The sequence below is a fragment of the Erpetoichthys calabaricus genome, chromosome 3 (assembly GCF_900747795.2).
Source record: "Erpetoichthys calabaricus chromosome 3, fErpCal1.3, whole genome shotgun sequence".
In the NCBI taxonomy this organism is placed as follows: Eukaryota; Metazoa; Chordata; class Cladistia; order Polypteriformes; family Polypteridae; genus Erpetoichthys; species Erpetoichthys calabaricus.
Genome location: NC_041396.2, coordinates 166,162,261 through 166,189,458, shown reverse-complemented (window position 1 = coordinate 166,189,458; position 27,198 = coordinate 166,162,261). Strand labels below are relative to the sequence as shown.

The following is a 27,198-nucleotide window of genomic DNA, read 5'->3' as shown; positions in this document are numbered from 1 at the left end:
ACTTCTGAGAATTAGAAGAAAGCAGATGACAGTCAGATGATTTTACTGCCATTATATCACTACAAATGTAGTAATTTTATAAGTTGCTGTGCCTTACTGCATTCATTTACAAGATTATGAAATAAAAAACTTGTGGTATTGCTAATGGTATTTATTCCAATAATTTTTAAAATTATATATGTATTTATGATTTTTCTCTGACCCATGACAAATCTTTATAATCCTCTTAGATATAACAGCTGACCTCACTTTACAGTCTGCAGCAACAACAACATTTATTTATATAGCACATTTTCATACAAACTCAAACTGCTTTATATGATAAAGAAAGAGAAAAAAAGACAAAATAAATAATTAAAATTAGGGAACACTAATTAACATAGAATAAAAGTAAGGTCCGATGGCCAAAGAGGACAGAAAAAACAAAAAAAAACTCCAGGCGGCCGAAGAAAAAAATAAAATCTACAAGGGTTCCGAGGCCACGAGACAACCCAGCCCCCTCTAGGCATTCTACCTCAATCAGTCCTCATTGTACTCAGGGTTCCCATGGAAGAATTTGATGATGGTCATGTGGACCTCTGGCCTTTAATCCATCAATGTAAGGACATCACGGTGCTTTGATTAGGTGGTGGTGGCACAGATCGCCACCACAGAAAACCGGAAAAAGAACAGAAGAGAAACACTGTAACACTTTATGATCTCTTTGACACAGTGGTGTAAATCTGTTTATTTCCCCGAGCATTTTTAACTTATTAATTTCAGAGTTAAAATTGAATAAAAGTGTTAATAATTGTCATTATATATAATATTTTAATTAATATTGTGATGCCAATAAAGAAGTTATAGGCCTACTTAAATACAAAGTGATCACACTGCCTTTCACTCTAAAAGAGATTACCTTTCAACTTATCAATGTACTGTATTTTGTTAAAATAATATCAGTGTTAGGAAGTCTTATTTTAAGTTTTGTCGCTAACATTGTACTTCAATGCTAGGCATTTCCATAAGTTTCTTACTATAGGCAATTTTATCCCAGGGTATAAGGCAAGAACCAACACTGGATAGGATAATTTGTAATTACATGGCACACTTACAGACACTCCATAGACATGCTAGTTGCCCAGAAATTCTAATATTTTATAAGAACAGTGCCTTTTCAGCCTATGTAAGAAGGAAAGCAGGCTATCAAGACAAAACAAATATGGACATAGAGGGAACATGGAAATTCCACAAAACAAAAGCCTTGCAGAGAACTGAACACTGGTTCCTGGAGCGGTTAGCCAGAGGTATTAACCACTGTGCCACCATTTCCTTAATACCAATAAAAAATGATATAAACAGCAACTAAATAAATATTTAGGTGAATAAAAAGAAAAATATGCCGCTGAAGTATTTTTTCTGCCAATATAATGTTTTTGACTCAAATGATAAAATGGTGCAAGCAACTGAACTTTTTTTCAACAAAAAGTCTTACGCAGGATTGAATCCTTTTTTTTTTATTTGTATTATCTTTGTAAATTACATCACTGTGAGTGATGGACAATCAAGGATACAAGTGGTGCTTTGTCTAGTACATGAGTTTCATATAGATCTCATTACCCATCTTCTATCCAGTTCAGAGGGTTTTGTTATCAGAGAAACTATACATAAGTAATATATAATCAAATTATAACCCCTGTATACACCCATACATCAATAAAGTAGCTCCTTTGTCAACATGGTTAACAGAAGCCTGTAGTCAAATGAATATAATCAAATAATCAAAGTAGCATTAATGAAATTTTGCCAAATTCTGAAAAAGCTTTGAATCATTCCATGTAGACATAATTGCATTTTTTTCTATTTTAAAGTAAAACGACATCCTTTTGCCACAGATTCATGGTGGCTGAGTTATGTAATGCCTCACAACAGACTTTGCATCACAGAATATTACACTAAACATGCTGTTAGAGGATTTGGATACATTATGAATCCAAAATTGTACAGCAGAGTCAAGTGTAGGACATTCCCAAAATTTATAGTCTTGGGTTCACAGTCGTGAGTTATTCTAGATATTTTTCGGATAATCTTATTTTATTTGCATTGCACAATCTGATAAAGAGGCAATCTTTATAATGGCTATGTTCCATAAATTATTACAGACTCAAACTGAAAGGTCCCTTTCGCAATGTTACCTTAGATCATCTGCAAGTATATATTGTTGAAATTAACTGGTATGCAGTTTTCTTATTCCTTTATTGTTACCAAGTAGTACATTATCAGCCATAGCTATGTTACAATGTGTTTGAGATGTGATTATTCAAAAAATCTCTAAAGGTCTATCCTAATTGGAGTTTGTACGTTCTGTTTGTGTTCATGTGTATTTTCTATGAGAACTCCAGTTTCCACCAACATCTCCAAGACTTTCTCATTAGGGTATATAGGAACTATAAATAATTTATTAATGGTACCTGAGTGGCCTGTTTGGTGTATTAATAAATGTGCACCATTGTCCCTGCAAGCATTTATATTCTATGGCACTTGTCAGGTAGTGGAGGGTATCTTGGCTCATATTTATTGCACTAGAATCCAAACAAAAGACCATAGTTTTCACCTTTCAACTTCATCCATCCATTTTCCAACCCACTGAATCCGAACACAGGGTCACGGGGGTCTGCTGGAGCCAATCCCAGCCAACACAGGGTACAAGGCAGAAACCAATCCTGGGCAGGGTGCCAACCCACCGCAGGACACACACAAACACACCCACACACCAAGCACACACTAGGGCCAATTTAGAATCGCCAATCCACCTAACCTGCATGTCTTTGGACTGTGGGAGGAAACCGGAGCACCCGGAGGAAACCCACGCAGACACGGGGAGAACATGCAAACTCCACCCAGGGAGGACCCGGGAAGCGAACCCAGGTCCCCAGGTCTCCCAACTGCGAGGCAGCAGCGCTACCCACTGCGCCACCGTGCTACATATTTAAACTATAGGAAGACAGATATACAGATTTTTTGTCAATCAGAGCTTTATTTGATCATCTCGATCTAGAATTGGAAGAGGTGTGGTTTTAAAATACATGGATAAAGATGATACCTTATTCAGAAGTTGGGCAAAAGCTATAGTATGTCATATCGAGGGGCCAGAACAAATGACCACAAGATTAGACTACAGGGTACAAGTGACACTTTGCTGATTTTTGTATTAGCTACTACACACTGACTATATGATACCCATGCTGAGTGCAATACCATAGTACCTGGGATGAAGGTTTGATAAGATTTTGCAAAATTACATATTTGCATACAGTTCAAATTCTGTTAGAATGAAAAGCTTTGAAATTAAAATATCTTATAATGGAATTGGAACAAAGATGTGTGGGGTAGAAGAAAAGGTTTACTTTTTGAAAATATCTGTGATTTTGGCCTATACAGTGTTTTTATAACAGAACAAAAGTCCTCATCTTGTTTCATTAAATGGTAAAACTCATAGTCAGTGGCAAGAAAACAACTCAAAAGTATTTTTCACTGTTTGAAAACCAGACATGGCCCCAGAAAGGTCAGTTTTTGCTCAGCAACACTTCGATCATCATTACTGTCACTATCACTTTTGTCACTAGTCTGAGAAAGACAATTTTAGCGTTGGTCATTTCACTTGGGTCAAGCACTTTGTTATTCGCGGACACAAACTTCTTGAAGTTCATGTGAGCATCCTTCGACACTGTTGCTCACAGATCTGAAACTGAAATATCCTCACCAGCAGCAGAAGAATCCCCATCATTTTCTTTATTTGCCTCTTCAGGTGGAAAAATGTGTCTTTTTTCTATCACTTGGCAATTGTGTTGTTCTTCACATTGTGCCAGGCTGCCACTGTCATTTGGATGGCTCCATCTATGTCTGGCTCACTCTTGTTGCAAGCCATTTTTGCAAAAATCTTTGCAGAATTGTCTTATGTTAGTAAACCTAAAAGGTCTGATGATGTTCAAGACTAGTGGTTGGAGGATGGCAGTGCAGTTGAGAGGCAAATACTCTTCTTGCATGTTCTCCAACTGAGAGCTGTGTAGCTGTCAATGTTTTGCTTTTGCTTCTTTATGTCCTTGTTTAGCTGTTTCAAACAATCACCAAGGATGTAGTGTGATCATGCAGGCTTTTTAGTTGTCCTGGTATTTGCAAGGAAGTTAAGTGAGATTTTTAAAGCACTGTGGCTTGGCCAATCTCCCAGTGGTGAGTGAGCGAAGTTTTTTAGTGCCAGGGGCGTTGCAGAATAGAAAAACAAGGCAGTTTTAGTTTGGATTTCTTCCCTCCACACAATGGATCATATTTGACAGTCAGTGTGCAATGAGGTAACAGTTTGGATTCATAAATTTGTGAGGTGAACATACAAAACACATTCAAATGCAACAAAAAATGTTATGGTTCACAGGGTAAAAACTAACTGAATTTATGACACACATTGAAAACTGGTGGAGTAGGATAAATATGAGTCAGCACTTTTGCTGAAGTCTGAGCCAAAAATCAATCCCACCATTGCTTGAGGTGATGAGTGAGGTCAAACTGTCACATGTAGAACCCAGAAATAAATTACAGTGCGGTGACCTTGGATTTTTTCAATAGAGTCTGGCTGTGGACCTTCTCTGCTATGGAGGTTGTTACTTTGCAGTCAGTGATGCTACGTGATATGCCTGGTTACAGAATGGTTAAGATAAAGGTTGTGGAAGGGTTATTTGACTCAAATAATGATTATCAAGTAAACCAGGTGACATAAATGTGTATTCTAATTGGCTGTTCAGCCAAACACCTGAATCGCAGAGCTGCAGAGGTCTGCACATGAACCCTTCTTGATTTTTGGTCCAAGTCCAGAGGAAATACATGTGTTTTACAGCTTTTCTTGTGAAAAATGAATTCATTGTAATTCATTTGGCAGATAAAATGGACTTCGTTGTACAGATGTTTTTGAAACACTAGTTCTATAGGAAATTGCCTAGGACCAAAAAAAAGTTAAATTGAGTTTAAAACAGAGTTCATTCTAACAGAATTTGACCTGTTACTACATTTGAACTTCAGTCATTTAGCCATTTAATGTCTTTAGCCTAAAATAGAGAATTTAGCTAATTGATTAGCTTCCCCCAGCAACTCCCATCTTTGAAATTCTTATGAATGTGCTTTCTTTTTCTGGGTTATTTAGGGCTCTAGCTTTATCCGCTGTGTCAAGCCTAATCTGAAGATGGTAAGCCACCAGTTTGAGGGGGCACAGATTCTTTCACAATTGCAGTGTTCAGGTAAGTAGAAATTTTTAAAAAATTAGCCTGTTTTCTTATTACATGTTGGGTTACTTTGAATTTCCCTGTGAGATTAATAAACTTAAATAATTAAGTTTATGTAATCTGATTTTGCAAACTATTATATAGTGTGATTTTGTTTACAGAGTTAAATGAGTAGTTTTTTTTCTTTGCAATATCAAAATTTGATTTTTGTACATTTGTTTTAATTTTGTGAGCTGTTTTGATAGTTTACATATATACAAAATTGATTTATCTATATTTTTAAAAATTTTAAGTGTTATTCACATTTACCTCCTCTTCAGGTAGACAAATGTGGAAATAAAATGATATTACAGAAATTCTTTATTCAATTCCAGGGTTAATTACTTACTGCCAGTTTCTTTCCTGAAATTTGGGAGAAAATGTTTTTGCCATCTTTTGGCAACAGATTGCTTTTTCCAACTTCGAAGCACTTTTCAGTGTTCCTATTACTTTTATGAATATATGGGTATGTCCTTTAGTAAATTACAGACCAGCCATACATCTTGACAGATGCTTCTGTGATAGGGAGTGGGTCAACACTACATGTAAAGTTTCATAAATGACAACTTTACTCTACATGTAAAAGACAACTGAGTACCATAGAGCTTGTAATAAGGTTTTGTGTGCTATAATAGGTTGTAAAAAAGGTTTATGTTCTTTGGAACAAATATGAGGCACATTGAAAACAGTCACATTATCAAAAGAATGGTCTGTAATCTCCAGTGTTCTAGGTTTAGTAAATTCCTGTCATACCACAATTCAGATATGTTCATTTTTATACAAACTCCACATAGACAGTGACTAAGCCCATGATTTGACACCAACTTCCTGGAACTGTAAACTAGTAGTGCAACCAACTGTGCCAAATACATAACAGTTTATTTTTTCTGGCTTAGGTATAATCTTAAATCATCTTATAGTGGTTCACCTATTAATTGTTGTTTTTAATTAACAATCCTTTAAAATACTCCTAGATAGATAAATAGGATGGACCTTTTTGTGCTCATGGGGAGGTCTGGCTTTTTACAGAAGTCCATTGAATAAATAAATATACGCAACAGACTGACACATTTAAAGATACAGTCTCCTAAGAAAACAGATTATGCACTGCCCTTTCTTATGTAAGTCTTTGACAAAGTATTAGTGATCATTTTTGTATCACCCGTGTCTTTAAAGGCTGTGTTAATAAGTATTCAGTGTGGGTCATTTTAAAAAACCTTTTAAAGAACTTCAGTGAACAGGATTTTGTTAACATATGCTGGGGTAGAATCTACCTCAGTCCCAGCTATGGAGAGTACTTGGAGTTATTTTAAAAACTGCTTTAACATTGTTTTGAATAAACTTCCTGCTTATAGTTTGCCAGAAATGTCAATTATAGTGTGTAGCCAGTCTGGATTACTGCATTACTAAATAAGACAAATATCCAGCATAATTTCCTACTACTACTTTATAGTTATGTTTAGACTACCCACAATAATGTATTTTCTTGAAGATTGGGAATCCTTTTTCACAAGTTAATTTTCCATGACCATTTTGGATGTATGTGCTACCATCTACATCCAGGCAGATACTGTACAGTATGTAAATGTTGTGGCCAAATATCCCATTAATTAGTGGGTGTTAAAAGCTTTGTGCCTCTCATCCTGCTGAAACAGTTTCTGCCGCATTCAGATCCACAGTCATTGGTGGTATACAGACCTTTCACTTTGTGAAAAAAGGCTGTTTGATTCTATGGAATTTGTGTGGGCCATGTCAGCATTCACCTGCAAAGGAGAACATGGGTTAAAGGTTATTTCTGAACCTTATTTGTATTCTATATACAAGCTATGTATTTTTTCTTACTAGCTGTGTCACCCAAATGTTGTAAGACAAGAAGGCTCGAGTTATAGTGCCGTTGTTAATTGGATCAGAAGTACTATGTAACAGTGCTTTTCTGTATACCATATTTGTATTTTTTTTAAACTGGGGCTAATTATTAATTCACTTGTGCTTCTTACTGTTGAACTTGTACATATAACTGCCCATGAGTTAAAACATTTCTGCCATAGATCAATTCCTGCTTTAACTAGTGCCATGGCTTTTTTTGATGGTCATGGCAAAACACAATTTATACAGGAAAGTGTATTCTTTTAAATTGAAAAGGGTAATCAGTAGGAATAATGTGAATTTTGTGTATTGTTATCATTATTAAATGTTTAAAATTTTCATTTGTTTACATTGTTCACTTAAGTATTTTTTTCATGTTTTTCGTTAGTTGTATTTTCAGCCTTCTTTATGTTTGCCAGGCAATAAAATTCTAACACTAAATCATGTTTATTTTAACTTATTCTGAACAATTAAAGATGTTTACAGGCTGCATTTTTATGTGGCCCTTATAGTGAATGGAAGGTTTTAAGCATGGTACAGAAGAGAACAGGTAAAAGAAATAATTTTGTAACTTCATATCCAGCATGGACTATGGAAAGCATCTCATTTGGGTACTGGGTGGAGGTTGGAGGGGATTTAAAATTGACTTGTTCAAAGCTAAACACTGCTAACAAATCTCGACTCTCCACTAGGATCAAACCCTAAAATTAGTACTGCCTCATTATACAGTGGGCTTGAATAAATGTCTATTAACAAAAAAAAATTACTAATTACTTTTACTCACTCAAAGCATCATCCTTCTCTTCTTCGAAAAGCACTTAACTTTGATAATTGATTGGTATTGCAAACATAAGGATTATATGCAGGTGGACAGCTGTTTTGGCTTTTTTAAAAACACAAAGCTGTACACTAATAATAAAAAGGTAGTGTAATCTATTTATCTCAGATTTTATTGTTGCCTATGGTGTGCACAGTAAAATGAAGGGCACACCTCACCAAGTGCATATCACACCTTTACGTCTGACTCCCTGAGTCTTACTTTGTAGATTGTCAAACATAACAATAGGTAATGACAAGCAAAACTAAGTTTCCTTTTGAATACCGTAAGTTTCACATGTGAGTTTGCAATAGTGAAAACTACTAAAAACAGTATTTGGGTTTGGGAGGTTTTTTTTTGGGGTTGAGAGGGTGTAGAAAGAATGAAACGAAGATTGCTCCTTAAGTGTTGTGGAGACTGGCTCGGACACAGACAGGCAGACACGCTCATGTCACCCAACATATGTTTATTTACAATATTATTTACAAAGTTCAAGTGCCCATAAACCCCAAAATCCTGGCCACACAACAATGCCTTCTCTCTCTTCAGGCCGCCTCCTTGCCTTCCTCCCAACATCATCTAGCTTCCACCCGACTCTTGTCAATGACTGGAGGGGGCAGCCCCTTTTATACACCCCGGATGGACTCCAGGTGCATCCTGAGGAGCTTCTGTAGCCACACCCCTGTGTGGCGGAAGCTCTGGCGGTGTATCCAGAAGTCCTCCGGCTGTCCCCAATCCTCTTTCCCCCCAGCACTTCCAGGTGTGGTGGAAGTGCTGAGGTCCAGGGCTCCCAAGGCATCGGGACGCCCCCTGGCGGTGACCACGGGCCCCTACAGGGTTGAGCTTCCAAGCTCTGTACCCGTGGCCCCCAAAGCAACCAGGGCTGGCGCCACATCGTGTTCTGGAGGAGGCACAAGCCCTCCTCTGGTCCTCCTGGGCATCCCGGCCGGGCATGAACCCCAGCCGGGTACCACAGTGTTTGGAAACATTGTATACACTAGTTTTGGCAATACATTTCTCAGAAAAGGGTCCAGATTCAAAAAAATAGGGGAAAGTGTCATTTGTAAATGCAGCTCATCTAAACACAATTCAAGATGAAACGTAAAGAGATGCTCTAGGCTAAATACTATCATCCAACAAGACAATGAAATTGTTATCCCAAAGTGGTGAGGAAAAAAAAACTCAGTAGTTGCTACCTATGGTGACATGCTGCGTTTGTCAATGCTCTTATTTAAACTTTGTGAGCACTAATTAAATCGTCTGGAACAGCACACTACCTATTGGGAATTGTAGTCCCCATTTCGGCAATTGCACATGGTTATAGATAAGATGGCCACAGCACCTGGCAAGCACATGAGCTTTATGGTGCTCTTGCCAAATATGTCTTCTCTGAGCTTCACCAAACTTTCCTCCTTTTAGTTCTGCAAATAGCCATCATTTGCATAAACCAGCACTTTCTGTTTCTCCATGCTATTACTGTCAACACTGTGGCAAAAAGGGGACGCGGTGCATTAGAATGTCCCACTTGTTATGGAATTATTAACAACAAATATCAACAAAAAAAATAACAGTTCAGCTAATTTTCAATTTTCAAATAATTTTCAAATTTTCAATTTCAATTGAATTTTAAATCGTGATTGTATTTTTTTTTCCTCCCAAAATTTGATATATTGCCTTTCTTGGAGGATACCTACGTTCCTTGATATATCAGCTTGTTTCCGTTAATTGGGAAATAGTGTTTTTGTTAATAAGTTAGTGAGTCAGTCAACTTTGCATCATATATACAGTATACAGATCATAAGAATTTTTTATGTTTTTACAGGAATGGTGTCAGTGCTGGACCTAATGCAAGGAGGATTCCCATCGCGAGCTCCTTTTCATGAACTTTATAATATGTATAAGAAATATATGCCAGCTAAGTTGTCAAGACTGGATCCTAGGCTGTTTTGCAAGGTAATGTCTGTAATTACTTTGTAATTTACTGTTAATGATGAACATCTCATTGTTGCTAATTTTTTAAATTGTCTAAATTATTTCTCTACAGGCGTTATTCAGAGCACTTGGATTAAATGAAAACGATTATAAATTTGGTTTAACAAGAGTATTCTTTCGTCCTGGCAAGGTAATGTATAAAACGAAAGTCTTTAAATTATAGTATTATTATATGTATTAAACAGACATAATGCAATTTATTTATCATACAAATATTAATGTATTACTGCAGATTTGACAACTATTTACACAATATTATAGGTGGTTTCTTTGCAAGGCGTGCTCTGCTAAAAAAGTAAATTATATATCTTATTACAGTTTATACATTCCTTGTTATCTGATTCTAATCCATTATCAGTGTTGTTTTTTATAATAATTTACCTAATAGTTATACAGTGTTTTGTATGTTTAACACATTTAATGTGTTATTAATGCTACCTTAGACTATGAAATGCCTACCTAGAAAAATGCCTTATTAAAATAATGTTTATTATTGTAACAAACACAGTCCAGTACAGATTAACTGGTGAACAAGCAGGCAAATTTAATATATATACATGGATTTTGTAAATCTGTTTTTGGTGTAATTTTTCATGTCTAATTGACAGACAGTGAAGAATACTTATCTTAGTAAAAGAAAAGTGGAAAACTGTTTGTTTCCCACTTGTTTTGTGTTTGCTAGTTAATTGGAGGCCATATTTAAGAGTGCATATTGGTTTATTACATGCATGGCATGACATGTACTCAAATTTTGTACATAAACTAGTTAGTAATACAGCAGCAGTGGTAACTTTTAAAGTTTGTGCAGAAAGAAACCCATTACTAAATCAATGTGTATATTAAATGATACAACTGCATTTATAGTATCAATCCTCCTTCTGTATATGTTTATTTGGCAAGGTTCAACTAATGGTTGATTTTCTTGAATGTATAAACATTTATTCAGTATAAAATGTGTATAGTCCATTCCAGTGCCATGTAAACTTTATATGTATACATACTGTATATACAATATTTTAACTGCTTTATCAAAAAGAATCAGGGTGGACAAAATTAAATGTGGCTGTTTTCCAGTATGTACCATGTAGGCAGTCTTGCAAAAAGTAAACTTAATTTAAATGTTTTAAAAGAAAACTTTTTTTAAGTCTCACATTAATTAGCAACAGTATTACACATTTTCATAATTATGTTTATACAGTTGTGATTCATCTACTCTAGCTTGGTTAATGTGAGTACACTTATTTTTAGTTTGCAGAATTTGATCAAATTATGAAGTCAGACCCTGATCATCTGGCAGATCTTGTAGAACGTGTGAATAAGTGGCTCATTTGTAGTCGTTGGAAGAAAGTACAGTGGTGTGCCCTTTCAGTCATCAAATGTAGGTTATACTTCTATTTAGTAAAACATACTTAATTTGCCATTCTTAATGGTTTTCTCTAAAACTGAAATGAAATCTAAGCATCAGTACTATATAATGAATTGGTTTTTTATTCCTTTAAAATACATTTTAATTATATACAGTGACTTTTATGTTTTTATTCTTTAAGTGGCAATTAATTCACTTTAAGATTTTTTTTCTTTAACTACAGTGAAAAACAAGATGAAATATCGAGCAGATGCATGTATTAAGATGCAGAAAACAGTCCGCATGTGGCTTTGCAGGAAAAAACATAAGCCTCGGTAGGTTAGATCACTACTTAAGCTCAGTATATTTGTTTTGTGAACTGAATATTTTCTCATGGTTAGAAGAGCTGAATGTTCTATAAGTTAAACCACATTTAATAAGTTCTGCTTGTATCTATCAGGCAAAATTTTTGAATACCAAGCATTATGCTACCATTACATCATGCATTAATATTCATATAACATAAGATGGAGAGGCATTAGTTTTTACAGGGAAGCACCTGGAACTGAATTTTAAAAAGACACTCCAGCATTTTTTTAACCTCATTTTTGATGGATTTTTAATCCCCACCAATTCACGTTTTATTGGATTATTTATTTATTGAACTTTGCACTGCACTTTTTGGGACACTGTTTGTCTAACTGTTTTTAATAAAAGCACAGAGCACCTTATGCACCTACCCCTTGCAATGTGTTGTGTGTTTGTCCTCAGCCGCAGGTTCATCCTAATCATGACTATCAACGGTGTCAGGTTCAAAAGGCTATCAAATGCAACAGGGAGTATGGAACTGACCCGTACTGCCACAGCCTTTGGCCAAATCAGTCCTAATGCAGTAGGACATTAATCATCAACAAAGGGAACTATGTTGCAGCCTGTTAGATCCAACCGTTAAGGTTATAAAAGACTGACAGAGATTGTTTACAGTTACTGGACAAAATTGCTATCTATGTAAACATGTAGGGATCTCAATACAGACAAGCTGAAAACAGTCGTCTTCAATGAAGGGCAAAACAAAACTTGTCAAACAGCAATTGTTTGTTAAAGTTTGTTTGTTTTTTTTTTGGAAAAAACATTCCTTGCTTTTTTTCCAAAGTTTTAAATTTAGTTGAATAAGATTAACAGCATGAAGTCACCTTCTGACATGTGTGCACATGCACTTGGAAATGACATCTGAGTATCAGTGACTTCAGAGATTATAATAGGAGCTCAACAACATGTGAGCATAATATAAAGTAAAAATGATGAAAATTGACTATTAAGCATACACTGAAGAGAAAATTAAAATAGTCATGTGATAATAGTGTTTTCATTTTGCAAGTGCTCTTAGTCAGCTATGAATCAAATGTTATTTCAGCATTAATTCAGTTTTTTTAATCATTACAATTAGTAATAAATAACAGTTTTTAAAATTGGTATTATGTATTTGGATATTGCCAAATAGCCAAATGTGACACATCAATAAGCAGATTTTGCTGAAAGTTCATTGTAGCTTAAAAGGTTTAAGTAAAAGTTTATTGTTTTCATTTTAATTGTTTAACTGTAATTTAATTACAGCATTAATGGTCTGGTAAAGGTAAAGACTTTGTTGAAGAGAATACATGAGTTTAATGAAGTCGTGAACACACTGAAGGAAGGAAAGCAAGAGATGAGTAAACAGGTTCAAGATCTGGATGTTTCAATCAGTCAGCTAATGGCTAAAATCAAGGTATTTTTTGGTTATTTCTATAGTTTGAAATGCCATTTTATAAATTTGTATGAAATAAGCAATTGGGTTTTTTTTCTTGGTATATATGTGTCACTGTTTTTTCTTATTTTTTCTCTACAAATGCTTGTTTGAATTTTAATACACACATTTAATTTTTTTAAATGTAGCAGTCCTGCCAACAATTGCATAGATAGTGTGTAACTGAGCTATTACTTTGGGTAAAAGCGTGAGCTTCAATGTCGGTTTTTGTAAGCGGTCAGCAATTTGAAATAGGCCAAGCGTTTGAGTACATATGTGTAATTATGAGAGCTATTAAATAGGTCTGTCAAAAGATGAGCTTAAATGTTAAAGGACTGTTACTGTAGCATTACCTTCTGTCATATTAGAATATCATTTTAGCATGAATTATAGTTGTTTCTGTGCTTTGACATCTGTGAAAGCTGAAATGAAATTTTTCATAACATTTCTGACTGTTGGGAATTTTCTAAAACACTTCAAAGAAATGCTAATACTTTAAGGGAATTTTGAGAAAGAAAGAAACAAAGAACTTTGTTTTTCTGTATATTCATATACATATACATACTAGAACAGACTACATAGTTAGTCACAGTGAGGCATTATGCATGCATATTCCTGTTAGTATAAAGGAGCCCCAGTAGCGTTTCTTGACACATTTCTGCTGAATAATTATTTGGATGAAAGTATTCTGTGTTACTGTGTCAGAGAGAGGATGTGCTTCATTGTTCATAATGGCTCTCAGGTTTGGTTTCATTCTCTCCCTCGCTAATTGCTTTGGAGGGGTCGAGAGAGCATACCATAACTGAGTCTGCCCCTTTAATTAGTTTATTGATTCAAAGGGACTCTTGAAGTGATGTTACTGGCCCAACACCTTACAGTGTCGATAATCACACTGGCCATCACAGAGTTGTAGAACAAGTGAAGGATGTCACTACTGAACACAGTCTCCTACAAAAATGAGCCTACTCTGCCCTTTCTTATATACAGTCATATGAAAAAGTTTGGGAACCCCTCTTAATTTTTTGGATTTTTGTTTATCATTGGCTGAGCTTTCAAAGTAGCAACTTCATTTTAATATATGACATGCCTTATGGAAACAGTAGTATTTCAGCAGTGACATTGTTTATTGGATTAACAGAAAATATGCAATATGCATCATAACAAAATTAGACAGGTGCATAAATTTGGGCACCCCAACAGAGATATTACATCAATACTTAGTTGAGCCTCCTTTTGCAAATATAACAGCCTCTAGACGCCTCCTATAGCCTTTGAAGAGTGTCTGGATTCTGGATGGAGGTCTTTTTGACCATTCTTCCATACAAAATCTCTCCAGTTCAGTTAAATTTGATGGATACCGAGCATGGACAGCCTGCTTCAAATCATCCCATAGATTTTCAATGATATTCAAGTCGGGGGACTGTGATGGCCTTTCCAGAACATTGTACTTCTCCCACTGCATGAATGCCCTTGTAGATTTCGAACTGTGTTTTGGGTCATTGTCTTGTTGGAGTATTCAACCCCTGCGTAACTTCAACTTGGTGACTGATGCTTGAACATTATCCTGAAGAATTTGTTGATAATTGGGTTGAATTCATCTGACCCTCGACTTTAACAAGGGCCCCAGTCCCTGAACTAGCCACACAGCCCCACAGCATGATGGAACCTCCACTACATTTTTTCTTGGAATGCGGTGTTCTTCTTCTGCCGTGCAAAATGCTTTTTGTTATGACCAAATAAGTCAATTTTTGTCTCATCAGTCTAAAGCACTTTGTTCCAAAATGAATCTGGCTTGTCTAAATGAGCATTTGCATACAACAAGTGACTCTATTTGTGGCGTGAGTGCAGAAAGGGCTTCTTTCTCATCACCCTGCCATACAGATGTTCTTTGTGCAAATTGCGCTGAATTGTAGAATGATGTACAGATACACTATCTGTAGCAAGATGTTCTTGCAGGTGTTTGGAGGTGATCTGTGGGTTGTCTGTAACCATTCTCACAATCCTGCGCATATGTCGCTCCTGTATTTTTCTTGGCCTGCCAGACCTGGGTTTAACAGCAACTGTACCTGTGGCCTTCCATTTCCTGATTACATTCCTTACAGTTGAAACTGACAGTTTAAACCTCTGAGATAGCCTTTTGTAGGCATCCCCTAAACCATGATACTGAACAATCTTTGTTTTCAGATCTTTTGAGAGTTGCTTTGAGGATGCCATGCTGTCACTCTTCAAGGAGAGTCAAAGGGAAGCACAACTTGCAACCTTAAATACCTTTTCTCATGGTTGGTCACACCTGTGTATGAAGTTCGAGCCTTAACGAGTTAATCCAACCAATTTGGTGTTGCAAGTAATCAGTATTGAGCAGTTACATTGTGGTGTAGCGGGTCCACATCTCATGTCAAAAAGGCCACTTTTTAAATAAATAATCGCCAGCCTCACAGCTTAGAGAGGGAGCATGGTAGTGTGGTGAATCGGTTCCTGGGGAATTCGTGATGTGGGCGATCCTCGCTTAAGTGCACAGGTGATGAGTCATCCGCATCCGTAATTGTTCCCGGGAGCTGCTGATTGCCACATCTGATCCACGTCCCCATGATAAATAGAAGCGCGAGGCAGCTAGCAGGAGAGAGAAAGAAGAAAGGACAAACGGAGGTTGCAGGAGAAGAAGGCAAGAAGCAGGGAGAGACAGCCTGTGCAAGAGAGCGAGAGTGAGCAAGCGCAGGCTCGTGGGCAGCTGGACAGTGAACCCTCGTAGAGTGTTTGGCCAGCACCATGGGAGCAGTTGGTAGTGGTCGCTCCCGCTGAGCATTTTGAAGAGTGGGAGTGACAGGAAGGAGGATGGCTCACTGCATAAGGCCAGCAAAGGCAGTGGGAGTTGAGACTTGAGAAATGAACCCCTCCCCGAGCGTGAGCACCCTGATCGTTGGGGGAGCCCATGTCATGGTCTGGTGAAGCCCACCGGAGCCAGGGATCAGCAAGGTGAACAGACCAGCAGGAGAAAGCAGAATAGGCTGCAGGTAGGGTGGCTCCCCTGGTGCATAGCCTGGATGGAAGAAGCAGAGGAGTCAACAGTAGAAAGGCACCGGGCTGATTTTAAAAAGATTGCTTCCAGCCGTTAATTTTAACCGCGGGTTTTTAAAGGATTGTTTTTCCATTGTGTTTTTTTAACCTCCACTTTTCATCTGTTTTAATGGATTATTTATTTAAAGATATTTAATGCACTGCACTTTATTTAATTTTGACACTTTGTTTGTTGATTTTAAATAAAAGCCCTTTTGTACTTTTTGCACCGTTCTCTTGCTTCATTGTTTGTGCATCACTGTCCAGCTCATCGGTGACATTACCGACAGTGTCAGGTTCAAGAGCTCCCAGAAGCAAGACGGGAGCAAGGAGCAAACCCGCATCGTCATATACATGCATTCAAATCAGCAAAATTACAAGGGTACCCAAATTTTTGCACAGCCAGTTTTTCACATTTGATTTAATTTCATACAACTAAATACTGCTTCACTAAAAATCTGTGTTTGGAAAACACCTCAGTACTCAGATGTACCTAGTAAGTGAAAGATATACCACTGTTATCTTTTTTGTTGAAAGTAAATTATTATGCAGGCTGAGAGGGGTTCCCAAACTTTTTCATATGACTGTAGTTCCCCTGTGTTACAAGACTGGTTTAGCCTGTCTTTGATGTGGACACCCAAGTACTTATAGGAGAGCACCATCTCAACATTCACTCCCTGAATAATGACCAGGTATATAGCCTCTTTGGTGTGGTGAAACTCAATAACCAGTTCCTTGCTTTTACTGTTGATAAGTTGCAGACTTCTCCACCTGACTCCTACACTGTGTCTTATCCCCATTATCAACACACCCCAAAATGCAGAATCATCTGAGAATTTCTGCAAGTGACTTGACCTGGTGTTACATTTATAGTCTGAGGTGTACAAAGTGAAGAGAAAAGGAGACAAGACTTTTTCTTGTGGTGCTCCAGTGTTGCTCATATCCATATCCGTTCCTTGAGTCTCACCAGCTACGGTCTGGTCATCAGTTATGACCTCATCACTGGCCATTCCAGTTGAAGTGGTAGGAATTGTTGATGTAGTAGTATTGGTCATTGGGCAAGTGGTCATTGGAAGAAGGTAGCAGTGGGAAGGAAATTCTGTTAAAAAATTGGTTCAGAGCATTAGCTTTGTCCATATCCCCTTTGAGCACCTGAGACCTGGATTGTTTGAGTCCAGCAATTATGCCCATTCCATTCCTGTTTAGCTTTGTAAGGTTTCTTTCCTTCATTCACCTTTTTCTTCAGCACTCACTTGGCTTCCTTCAGAACCTCTTTGCCACCAGATTTGAATGCTGTTTTTTTCTCATTCAAGAAACTTTTAGCTCCAGATATTCAATGAACATTCACATTCAATACCAAAAATAAGTAATAAAACTGTTGTGTATAATCATTTAGGTTATCACTAACCTAAATTTATTAACATACAAGAACAGGAGGCTGACAGCTTATTTGGCAGTGCATACTATGCATCACTAAAGAAATTATAAATCAGACATACTTTTATTTTCCATTCCATGCATAATTAAGAGATGCATATGAAGTTAATTGAGTAAAGAGGTGTACAGCAATGGAGTTGCAAGTGATAAAACCAAAAAGTAAAGTTGAACATGGTGTGCATTAAAATGGATGACATGAGAAAATGGGATTCAGGTGGACTATAACATAATAGAAAGGGTATTTTTGGAGGCATTTATCTAACTTGAATAGACTCGGATAATGCTTGTTTAGCTAATGGTTTGTTGATGGCCAAGGAAATTTGTGGCCTTTCTCGGGGTTAGTTTTATTAGTTGTACTGCTGTAAAATTTTAAATACATATTTGTCACAACCACTTTTTTTAGAATGTGAATTTGATTCTGTGCAAGATCTGTTTAGGTTATACCTGTAAAAGTACAATTGACAAAGTGCATATGTTTAATGGGCAGCTAATGACAAAGTTTGCTTTAAGTAAGCGTTACAAATAAAAAAAAGTCGCATTTCAAGAACTTATTAAATCACAGTGTTCTTCAAATAGTCATTTATTTTTTAAACAAAGGAAGAGAGAATGAAACATCCATTTAGGTTTTCACTTACACAGCAACTTTTATCACATTTTGCGCTGCTGGTTCATGAGCACACATGTAAAATAATGGTCATATCAAATATGTAAAATTGGTATTTTTAAGCAATGTTTTAAACTTTTAAGAGATACTTGTAAATATTTTTTAAATTACTTTAGGCTTATGAAATGACAAGGTGGGATATTGATAAGGAGTATGAGGCACTGGTAAAGCGATCAGGACAACTACTTACAGCACTGCAGAAAAAGAAACAAGAGGAGGAAGAGGTAGAGCGCTTAAGGCGCATTCAAGAAGAAATGGAGCATGAAAGGAAGAGACGTGAGGAAGAGGAGCTGCAGCGTAAGAAGGAAGAGGAAGAGAGACGTCTGTATGTAATATGTTTTAGCAAATGCAGTTATTGTATAAGTTACAAACTAAATAATGATCATAATCACCTGTGAAAATTCAGAGAGAAATGCTTCACAAAACAAATGATCTGTTTTAATCAAATGTTAAGTGACTACCTTTTATTAACAACATTTCCTATGGAGAAATAATGTGCTACCATCTTCACAACTGAATTTTAAAGCAAAGATACAATGTGTACAATAGGTTGAATTTACAATATCATGATATATTTCTGTGATATTTAAAGCAGGATACCAAATTGTATTGCTACTGCAGCTTTGCAACATTTGCAGAAGATGGATTATCTCTCTATATATATAAATTTCAATGTCTGTCTGTATGTGTGTCAGCTTTTCACTAGAGAACTACTTAACAATTTAGATTGGGTTTTTTTTTTTAAATAGGCTTGAACATTCTGATTGCTTTTACAACTTCTCTCATTGTGCTAAGAATCACAGTTCACTTGTAGGAGAAATATATTTACACTAATCCGAGACAAAGGCTGCAGGCCAAGGGGAGAGGGAAGCGTAATGTCAGGAGTGGGGAGCTGGGCAGGGCCCTCCTCACTGTCCTTTTTTGCTAATACGTGGGCGGAGCCGCAGGGGACATCTTGTGTATATGTGTGTATATATATATATATATATATATATATGTATATAATATATATGTATGTGTGTGTGTATATATATGTGTGTATATACTATACAATATATGTATATATGAATGGAAATTAATCACATTCAGTGGTCATTTGAATTTATCCATACTTGGATCACTCTCATTGGTAGCACATCAAAGCTCTTTTCATAAATAAAAAGTCAAAATCAATGCTCACGTGACTAAAGTAAATATTGTATAAATGTTTGTTAAGTGCATAAGATTGAGTATGACTGGGGTATAGTCAAGATCATGTTACTATCACATGTTCTTACAGATATTATTTTCTTAAAGGCACATATATTTATATAGTATGCCCCAATATCCACTAAAGTTTCAGTATGTCAAGAAAATGGAGCAGATTTCAATGCAAAAATAAATGACTACAAGAAATGGAATTATTTCATTATAATGTTCTAAGTTTTTTAACTTCACTACCTCTTTCTTTCAATGATTATCGACAAATTAGAAAGATTAATTTCAGACTGCCTTTATTTTTCTCACAGAAAATAATGAAAAGAAGAAAACTGAGAGAGCCAGCAGTACAACTTTTTTGATTGTATTCGATTATCATAATCAAAGAATTGCATCAATATGTATGCAAGACATCCAGTTCATTCTCCCTAGGAATGGCATAATGTTATTATCTCACCTGAATTCTTCATCTCAACTAACATCTCTTCACACAGTTTGTGTGTGCATAATCAAAGTAGGGTGGCTAGGCTGCAGGAGCTAATCCCAGCAAGGATCGAGTGTAAGACAGAAACCGTCCCTGGCATGGCTTCAGCCGGTTGCAGGGTGAACATGCATGCACTTTACCAATAAAGACATTTTATCATCCCTGTCTTCCTTTTCTGATGAGGGTCATGAAAGCAGCAGGTCAGCTCAGACTTCCCTGTCCTCAACCACAGATTCCAACTCTTCCTGAAGAATTCCCAGGTGTTACCAACCCAGTAGAAACATATAATATCTCCAGCATGCCCTAGTTCTGCTGCAAAGTTTCTGTTCAACGGGACATTCCCAGATCTGACAAATAAAGATATTTAGTTATACATATATGTATATAGTGAAATGAATAGCCTCGACACATGAAAAAGGTTTTGTCTACCCATGCATATTATCATGGTATTTCCCTCTACTTACCCTTTATCTATTCTCTTCAAGGGTAAGTGTTCTCGTCAAGTTAATTACCGGGTTGGTCTACTGTTGCACTTTAAGATTAACACACACATACATAGAAATACGCATACACACAGAAACTCAACAGTGTCCCATGAATGACACACACACCTGGTTAACCTCTAGCACTTTAATCCACACATGTGCCTTAAGAATTGCACAGCCTGTCACTTTCTCAGCACCTCAAGAGATTTACTTATTATTGGCACGAACAACATACAATGTTTTAAATATATCTCGGACCTAAATATTACTTTTGGTCTCCAAGAAAATATTCAAACATACAAAGGCTCAGCATCTTTGACTATTGGCCATTTATCAGCCAATTTGTCTTAATTTACATACTGTTCCCTACTATAGGGTGGAGCTTTCACCCACAGCTTTAATAAATATCACAGCATAGAGGTAATGGCAAACCTCCGACTGCACCAGGTGCTCAAATAAATCAACCTTATTACTTCGGTCACTCTAGACATTAAGACAAAGCATAGAAAGTTAAAAGCAGCATGGTATTTATTACAGGAATAATAATACCAGTAGAACAAAGAATAATAGAAAATAGGACTGATAGTAAAGTCTGCATATACAGTATATAGTCTTTAGAAAAAGCTTACGAAAAAGTAAAGATGGCAAGAATGAATGTTACAGGCGGCTTGTGATCTAGCACTCATAGTTGTTCATTAGATGCTTTTCTGACGATCAGATGGAAAAGACAGCACATTGACATCGCTCTATTCTCTTCTCCTGACATCTTTGTCCCTTCTTCTTCCTCCCTCCTATGTCGCTCTTCAGACGAGGCATATTTATTATAAAATTTTACCAGGGGGTTTTGCAAGATGTGATTGTTAGATATTCTGATTGGCTGGCTGTCAATATGATGAATGAATTCACTGTCCGTTTTCCCAAACAATAAAACTTTTTTTGATGTTGCTTAGTACCTATTGGCATGTCTTCCTTTCCCAGGCTGTAAACCCATTTAGCAACTTTATTGTCCCAGATGTCCATCCTTTCTCAGGTTATAAAGTAATGGATAGCCTGAGGCATTGCCATGTCTTCCTCTTTTGCTTGAAAACCTGTTTTAAAAGTGAGGCACAATTGGGAAGAAGATATGCTTTGATGTGTCCTATGTTTAACTTCATCTGTTGTTTTGTCTTGAACAAAATATAATGAAAATATAAACCAAAATGTACAGATTTTGTACCCCACAACACCGTGTACTTGACCTTGGCTGCAAAACGGCAAAGTTTTCAATACAATAGAGTACAGAGTTGAGTCCAAAACAGAACTGATCAATGGAGGGAGGAAGTCGGGTTTTATAGGGAGTTCAGAGGAAGTGACATCGTCCTCGGGGCCAGATATATATATATATATATATATATATATATATATATATATATATATATATATATATCTATATATATAAAAATGGAATGGGTGGGTCGTCGGGTGGGCCTTTTTTTCATTCCGTCGTTTTTTCGACGTTTTGAAAATGTAGAATGATTATTTGATTTTTTTGTTTTTATTTGATCGTGTCTATGTAGCCGCCGTCGTAATAAAGTATCGCTAAAATCGTCATTTATAGTAATTTATTTTTGACGTATAACGTCGCCGTCGTCGAGGTCAGTGATACCAGTGCAAAAAATCTGCTTACGGTTGAAAGACACGCCCTACTCACTGGACAGTTAAAAACACCAATCAAACTAACGATGACATCAAGTATTACCCAATCAAAAGTAGGAAAGGAGGCATCTTCATAAAATGCGTGTGGGATGATTTGCATGAGACGCTGCTTTAAAAAAAAAAATGATAAAAAAAATACGGGATAAATCCCGTCCCGTATTGATTCAAAACGGGACGCGCAATTTCATTCTCAAACGCGGCACGATTCCGTATTTTAAAGGACGGGTGGCAACCCTACAGTGCCAGGTAACCACCCATACAATCACATTGTGATTCAGACTAGGAATGCAATGAATGTAATTACCCCGATCTACATACAAGGCGAAAGTCTTGCAACATTCAAAGATGATGGTTTGGGATAAGTACACCATACAACATAAAAGAGCTTATGAAGCCTTGAACCGAAAAAAGCAACATCTCAGAGATCGTAAAAAAAAAAATAGGAGCTAATATCGTTTTACTCGCTGTAGATTTTAGTCAAACATTACCAGTTATTTCACGAGGGAGACCAGCACATCAACTCAACGCGTGTTTAAAATCCATGCTTCTCCCACGCTCGGTTATATGTCGCGTGTTCTCGGGTAGGTGCACCAAAAAATGTATACATTTAAGCATGTAATGGGCAAACAAAAAATGAGGTATACCCGAAGGCACAGCAGTAGTACTTAATGTAACTTTACTTCTTAAATGTTAATGTTTTACTGTTTAATAATTTATACGCTTCTTATATGTTGTTCAAATTCTTTTATCAAAATACCACTGACAGCGCAATGCACGATAACATCGAGTGAATACACCATACGCATCCGCCCACGGCTGCCCTGCTGTGCGCAGATAGGACTTGATTGTACAATAAAATAAAATAAAGATAAAAAGACTAAAACAATCATCACCCATAAAGCGGATAGTAGACGTGACGTACTATATGTGTACCACATTTCAAGTGTATAGGTGCAACGGTTTGCGAGCTACAGGTCATTTAAAATCCTGGACAGACACACAAATTGCCACGGTAGCAAATTACAGAAGAAGATTTTACTGTTTAATAATTTATATTTATATGAAATGTGCTTCTTATATATTACTTCATATTCTCATATGATAATGATGTTAATGTTTATATTGATTTCTGTGTTATTAAAACTGCATGTATGTGTGTATATGTATATATATATATATATATATATATATATATATATATATATACTAGCAAAATACCCGCGCTTCGCAGCGGAGAAGTAGTGTGTTAAAGAGGTTATGAAAAAAAAAAGGAAACATTTTAAAAATAACGTAACATGATTGTCAATGAAAGCCCGTTTCACTCAGTAAGTCTTATGTGTGTGTTTATGTATGTGTGTGTATATATATGTACATGTGTATATGTAGATATGTATATATATATGTATATGTATATAAATGTTTATGTGTGTGTGTATATTATATATATAATATATATATATATATATATATATATATAAAAGACAGCAACAGTTATAACAATGACAACACAATTACATTGACAATCATGTTACGTTATTTTTAAAATGTTTCCTTTTTTTTTCATAACCTCTTTAACACACTACTTCTCCGCTGCGAAGCGCGGGTATTTTGCTATATATATATACGAGCTGTATATACCCGGCGTTGCCCGGGGCAGAAGTAACCTAATCGGTCAAACACTTACATATATACCAAAGTAAACCTAATCGGTCAAACAGTTACATATATAAAAAAAGCGAACCTAATCGGATAAACAGCTTCATATATACAGAAGCGAACCTAATCGGACAAACAGCTAATCTATATACATAAGCAAACCTAATTGGTCAAACAGTTACATAAATACAAAAGCAAACCTAATCGATGAAACAGCTTCATATATACAGAAGCGAACCTAATTGGTCAAACAGTTATGCATGTGCAGAATAATTTTACAAAGATTATGCATGTTAACAATCATTAAAAAGAAAAGATTGAGGAACTCTTCTTCTATATGTGATGAAGCTGGATGAAGCTGACTTGACGAAGACGTAGGTGGCATAGATTGGTTTTTCTAAAACAGAAGAAAAAAATGAGTATCTATTATTATTTTAAATTAGAATGAAAATGAGAACCTTGATTAGAGATAGATTATCCGTATTAAAATATGTGCATGAATAAACTTTTGCTAACTCTCTAGCAAAAGTTTATTCATACAAATTGGCATGGGATGGCTTTGTGAAAAAGTAAAAATTAGATAAAAATAAATTGAGAATGCGTACTTCGATTTGACTGAGATTATCTGTAATGATGAAAAAAAAGTTTAGTATGTTTTTTTTTCCATACGGGAAGGATGTAAAACCTTACATAGGCACCCTTCAGCCCGTACTGAAGGGTACTGTCAGATTCTTACTGACTAAAAAACACCCTTTTATTCCACAGCTACCCCAAAAACCACTATTAGGCATTACTTTGGGGTGGCAGTAGTTTAGTTATGAAACAGCTGGGTCCTGAAAAAAAATCTGTCTTATTAGTGGCTTCATCACATATAGAAGAACAGTTCCTCAATCTTTTCTTTTTAATGATTGTTAACACGCATAATGTTTGTAAAATCATTCTGCACATGCATAACTGTTTGACCAATTAGGTTCGCTTCTGTATATATGAAGCTGTTTGACCGATTAGGTTTACTTTGGTATATATGTAAGTGTTTGACCGATTAGGTTACTTCTGCCCCGGGCAACGCCGGGTATATACAGCTCGTATATATATATATATATATATATATATACAGTAATCCCTCCTCCATCGCGGGGGTTGCGTTCCAGAGCCACCCGCGAAATAAGAAAATCCACGAAGTAGAAACCATATGTTTATATGGTTATTTTTATATTGTCATGCTTGGGTCACAGATTTGCGCAGAAACACAGGAGGTTGTAGAGAGACAGGAACGTTATTCAAACACTGCAAACAAACATTTGTCTCTTTTTCAAAAGTTTAAACTGTGCTCCATGACAAGACAGAGATGACAGTTCAGTCTCACAATTAAAAGAATGCACATATCTTCCTCTTCAAAGGAGCCAACAAATCAATAGTGCTGTTTGGCTTTTAAGTATGCGAAGCACCACGGCACAAAGCTGTTGAAGGTGGCAGCTCACACCCCCTCCGTCAGGAGCAGAGAGAGAGAGAGATAAAAAAAATCAATACGTGCCCTTCGTGCTTTTAAGTATGCGAAGCACCGTTCAGCATGTCGTTTCAGGAAGCAGCTGCAGCTGCACAAAAGATAGCAACGTGAAGATAATCTTTCAGCATTTTTAGACGAGCGTCCATATCGTCTAGGTGTGCGAACAGCCCCCCTGCTCACACCCCCCTACGTCAGCGCAAGAGAGAGAAAGTAAGTTGGGTAGCTTCTCAGCCATCTGCCAATAGCGTCCCTTGTATGAAATCAACTGGGCAAACCAACTGAGGAAGCATGTACCAGAAATTAAAAGACCCATTGTCCGCAGAAATCCGCGAACCAGCAAAAAATCCGCGATATATATTTAAATATGCTTACATATAAAATCCGCGATGGAGTGAAGCCGCGAAAGGCGAAGCGCGATATAGCGAGGGATTACTGTATATATATATACTAGGGGGCTCCGCCCCCTGCTCGCTTCGCTCGCCAACCCCTGACGTTGGGGCATGACAAAGAGTGAGATGTATGAATTAGATATAGAATAGTGTGCAGGTTTGGATGATGCCTATATAACTACAAAATAGAGTGTTTGGCATAGAGTAATGTTTTATTGGAATATTTCTCTGTATACAACATTAGTAGTAAAGATGGTGTCTTGTCTTTGAATGAGTCTTCCTTGGCATGGATCATTTTTAATTTTAACTTTAATGTGAGATGAACGTCGAACACATGAGAAGGCAAAATAAAGTTGTGCATGTCCAAAAACGGGTTCAGAGAGGTAGATGCCAACCTTGTCCATGGTTTGTCCTTGTGATTTGTTGCTGGTCATGGCAAATGCAGGTTTAATGGGGAACTGTCGGTGTTTCAATGTAAAAGGTAATTCTAGGTCAGAACTCGTAAGGTCAATTCCAAGAATGAGAACAGTATTGTTAGCATGTGAATCTGAAAGAACTGTTGCTTGAATAACATCGTGTGTTATGGTGTTGACGACTAACCGTGTGCCAATGCATAAACCCTGTTTAGTGTTAAGGTTTCTTAATAGCATGATTATTGTTCCGTTTTTAAGGGTAAGGTTGTGTTGTGGTCATCCATCCGGGTTAATAGTGTTCAAATATTCTAATGGGAAATTCAGATGTTCATTGTCGTCATCAGAGTCAACTTTGTCAGAGCTTAGAAAGAGCCGTGTCTCTCCAGGAAGTAATGAAATGACCTGGTTAATAATGTGATTAACATTAATATTTTTTGGACATAATATAGTGCGTTGTGTTAACCACATATGCGAAAGCAGTATGGGCCATTGCCTTTTGGTGTCCTGTTATGTTCTCTGGTAGATGCAAAAGCAAATTAACTATTGTAGGATCTAATGCAGTTCATAAAGTTTTTACTTTCAGGCACATCCTTAGTTAGAAGCTTCTGTAGATATTCAGGATATGAATGTAAAGGAGGCAGTCTAATCTGCCCCTTTTGACAACAACGTGTAAATTCATTATTTGTATTGCCAGTTGTTTCTTCTGTGAAGTTAAGTGAATGACAATGATTGCAAATGACATTCATTAATCCCAATGAATTTTCCTCAATAGTGGACTCATTATTGAAAGCGTTGTCAGCCAACTGGCGTAAGAGTTTAGCAGACGTCTGGTGTTGATGTCTGCGACGGGCATGTTTTGCTTGTGGTGTTTGAGTGCCGCGTTGTTGCATGTCCATTATTTGTGACGCGCTATTTTTGGGTTTTAATTGATCCGCCTCCGCTTTGCGCAAAGTCCGTTTCACTCTACGTCGTGCATTGTTTGTATCGAGCCTTGTCCGTTTTTGTATGTCGGTCAGTTGAGCTTTCTGCTTTTTGAGTCCTGCTTGCTTGTTTTCTGGCCGGTCATATGCGCGTTGCTTTGCTCCCTTTTTTGTATGTCTGAGACGCAAGCTCTTTCTTTTGAAAT

General features: G+C 36.6%; 1 protein-coding gene across 5 annotated transcripts in view; it reads left to right on the top strand.

Annotated features, from left to right (window-relative positions):
- Positions 1-27,198, top strand: part of myo6a (myosin VIa) — a 257,094-nt gene that overhangs the window by 199,772 nt on the left and 30,124 nt on the right. For all 5 annotated transcript variants that reach the window (XM_051925546.1, XM_051925547.1, XM_028797486.2 and 2 more), the window contains exons 20-26: positions 5,171-5,264; positions 9,794-9,924; positions 10,016-10,093; positions 11,212-11,341; positions 11,553-11,643; positions 12,923-13,073; positions 18,363-18,571. In XM_051925546.1, the coding sequence (XP_051781506.1) occupies positions 5,171-5,264; positions 9,794-9,924; positions 10,016-10,093; positions 11,212-11,341; positions 11,553-11,643; positions 12,923-13,073; positions 18,363-18,571 (884 nt within the window). The remainder of the gene's footprint in view (positions 1-5,170; positions 5,265-9,793; positions 9,925-10,015; positions 10,094-11,211; positions 11,342-11,552; positions 11,644-12,922; positions 13,074-18,362; positions 18,572-27,198) is intronic.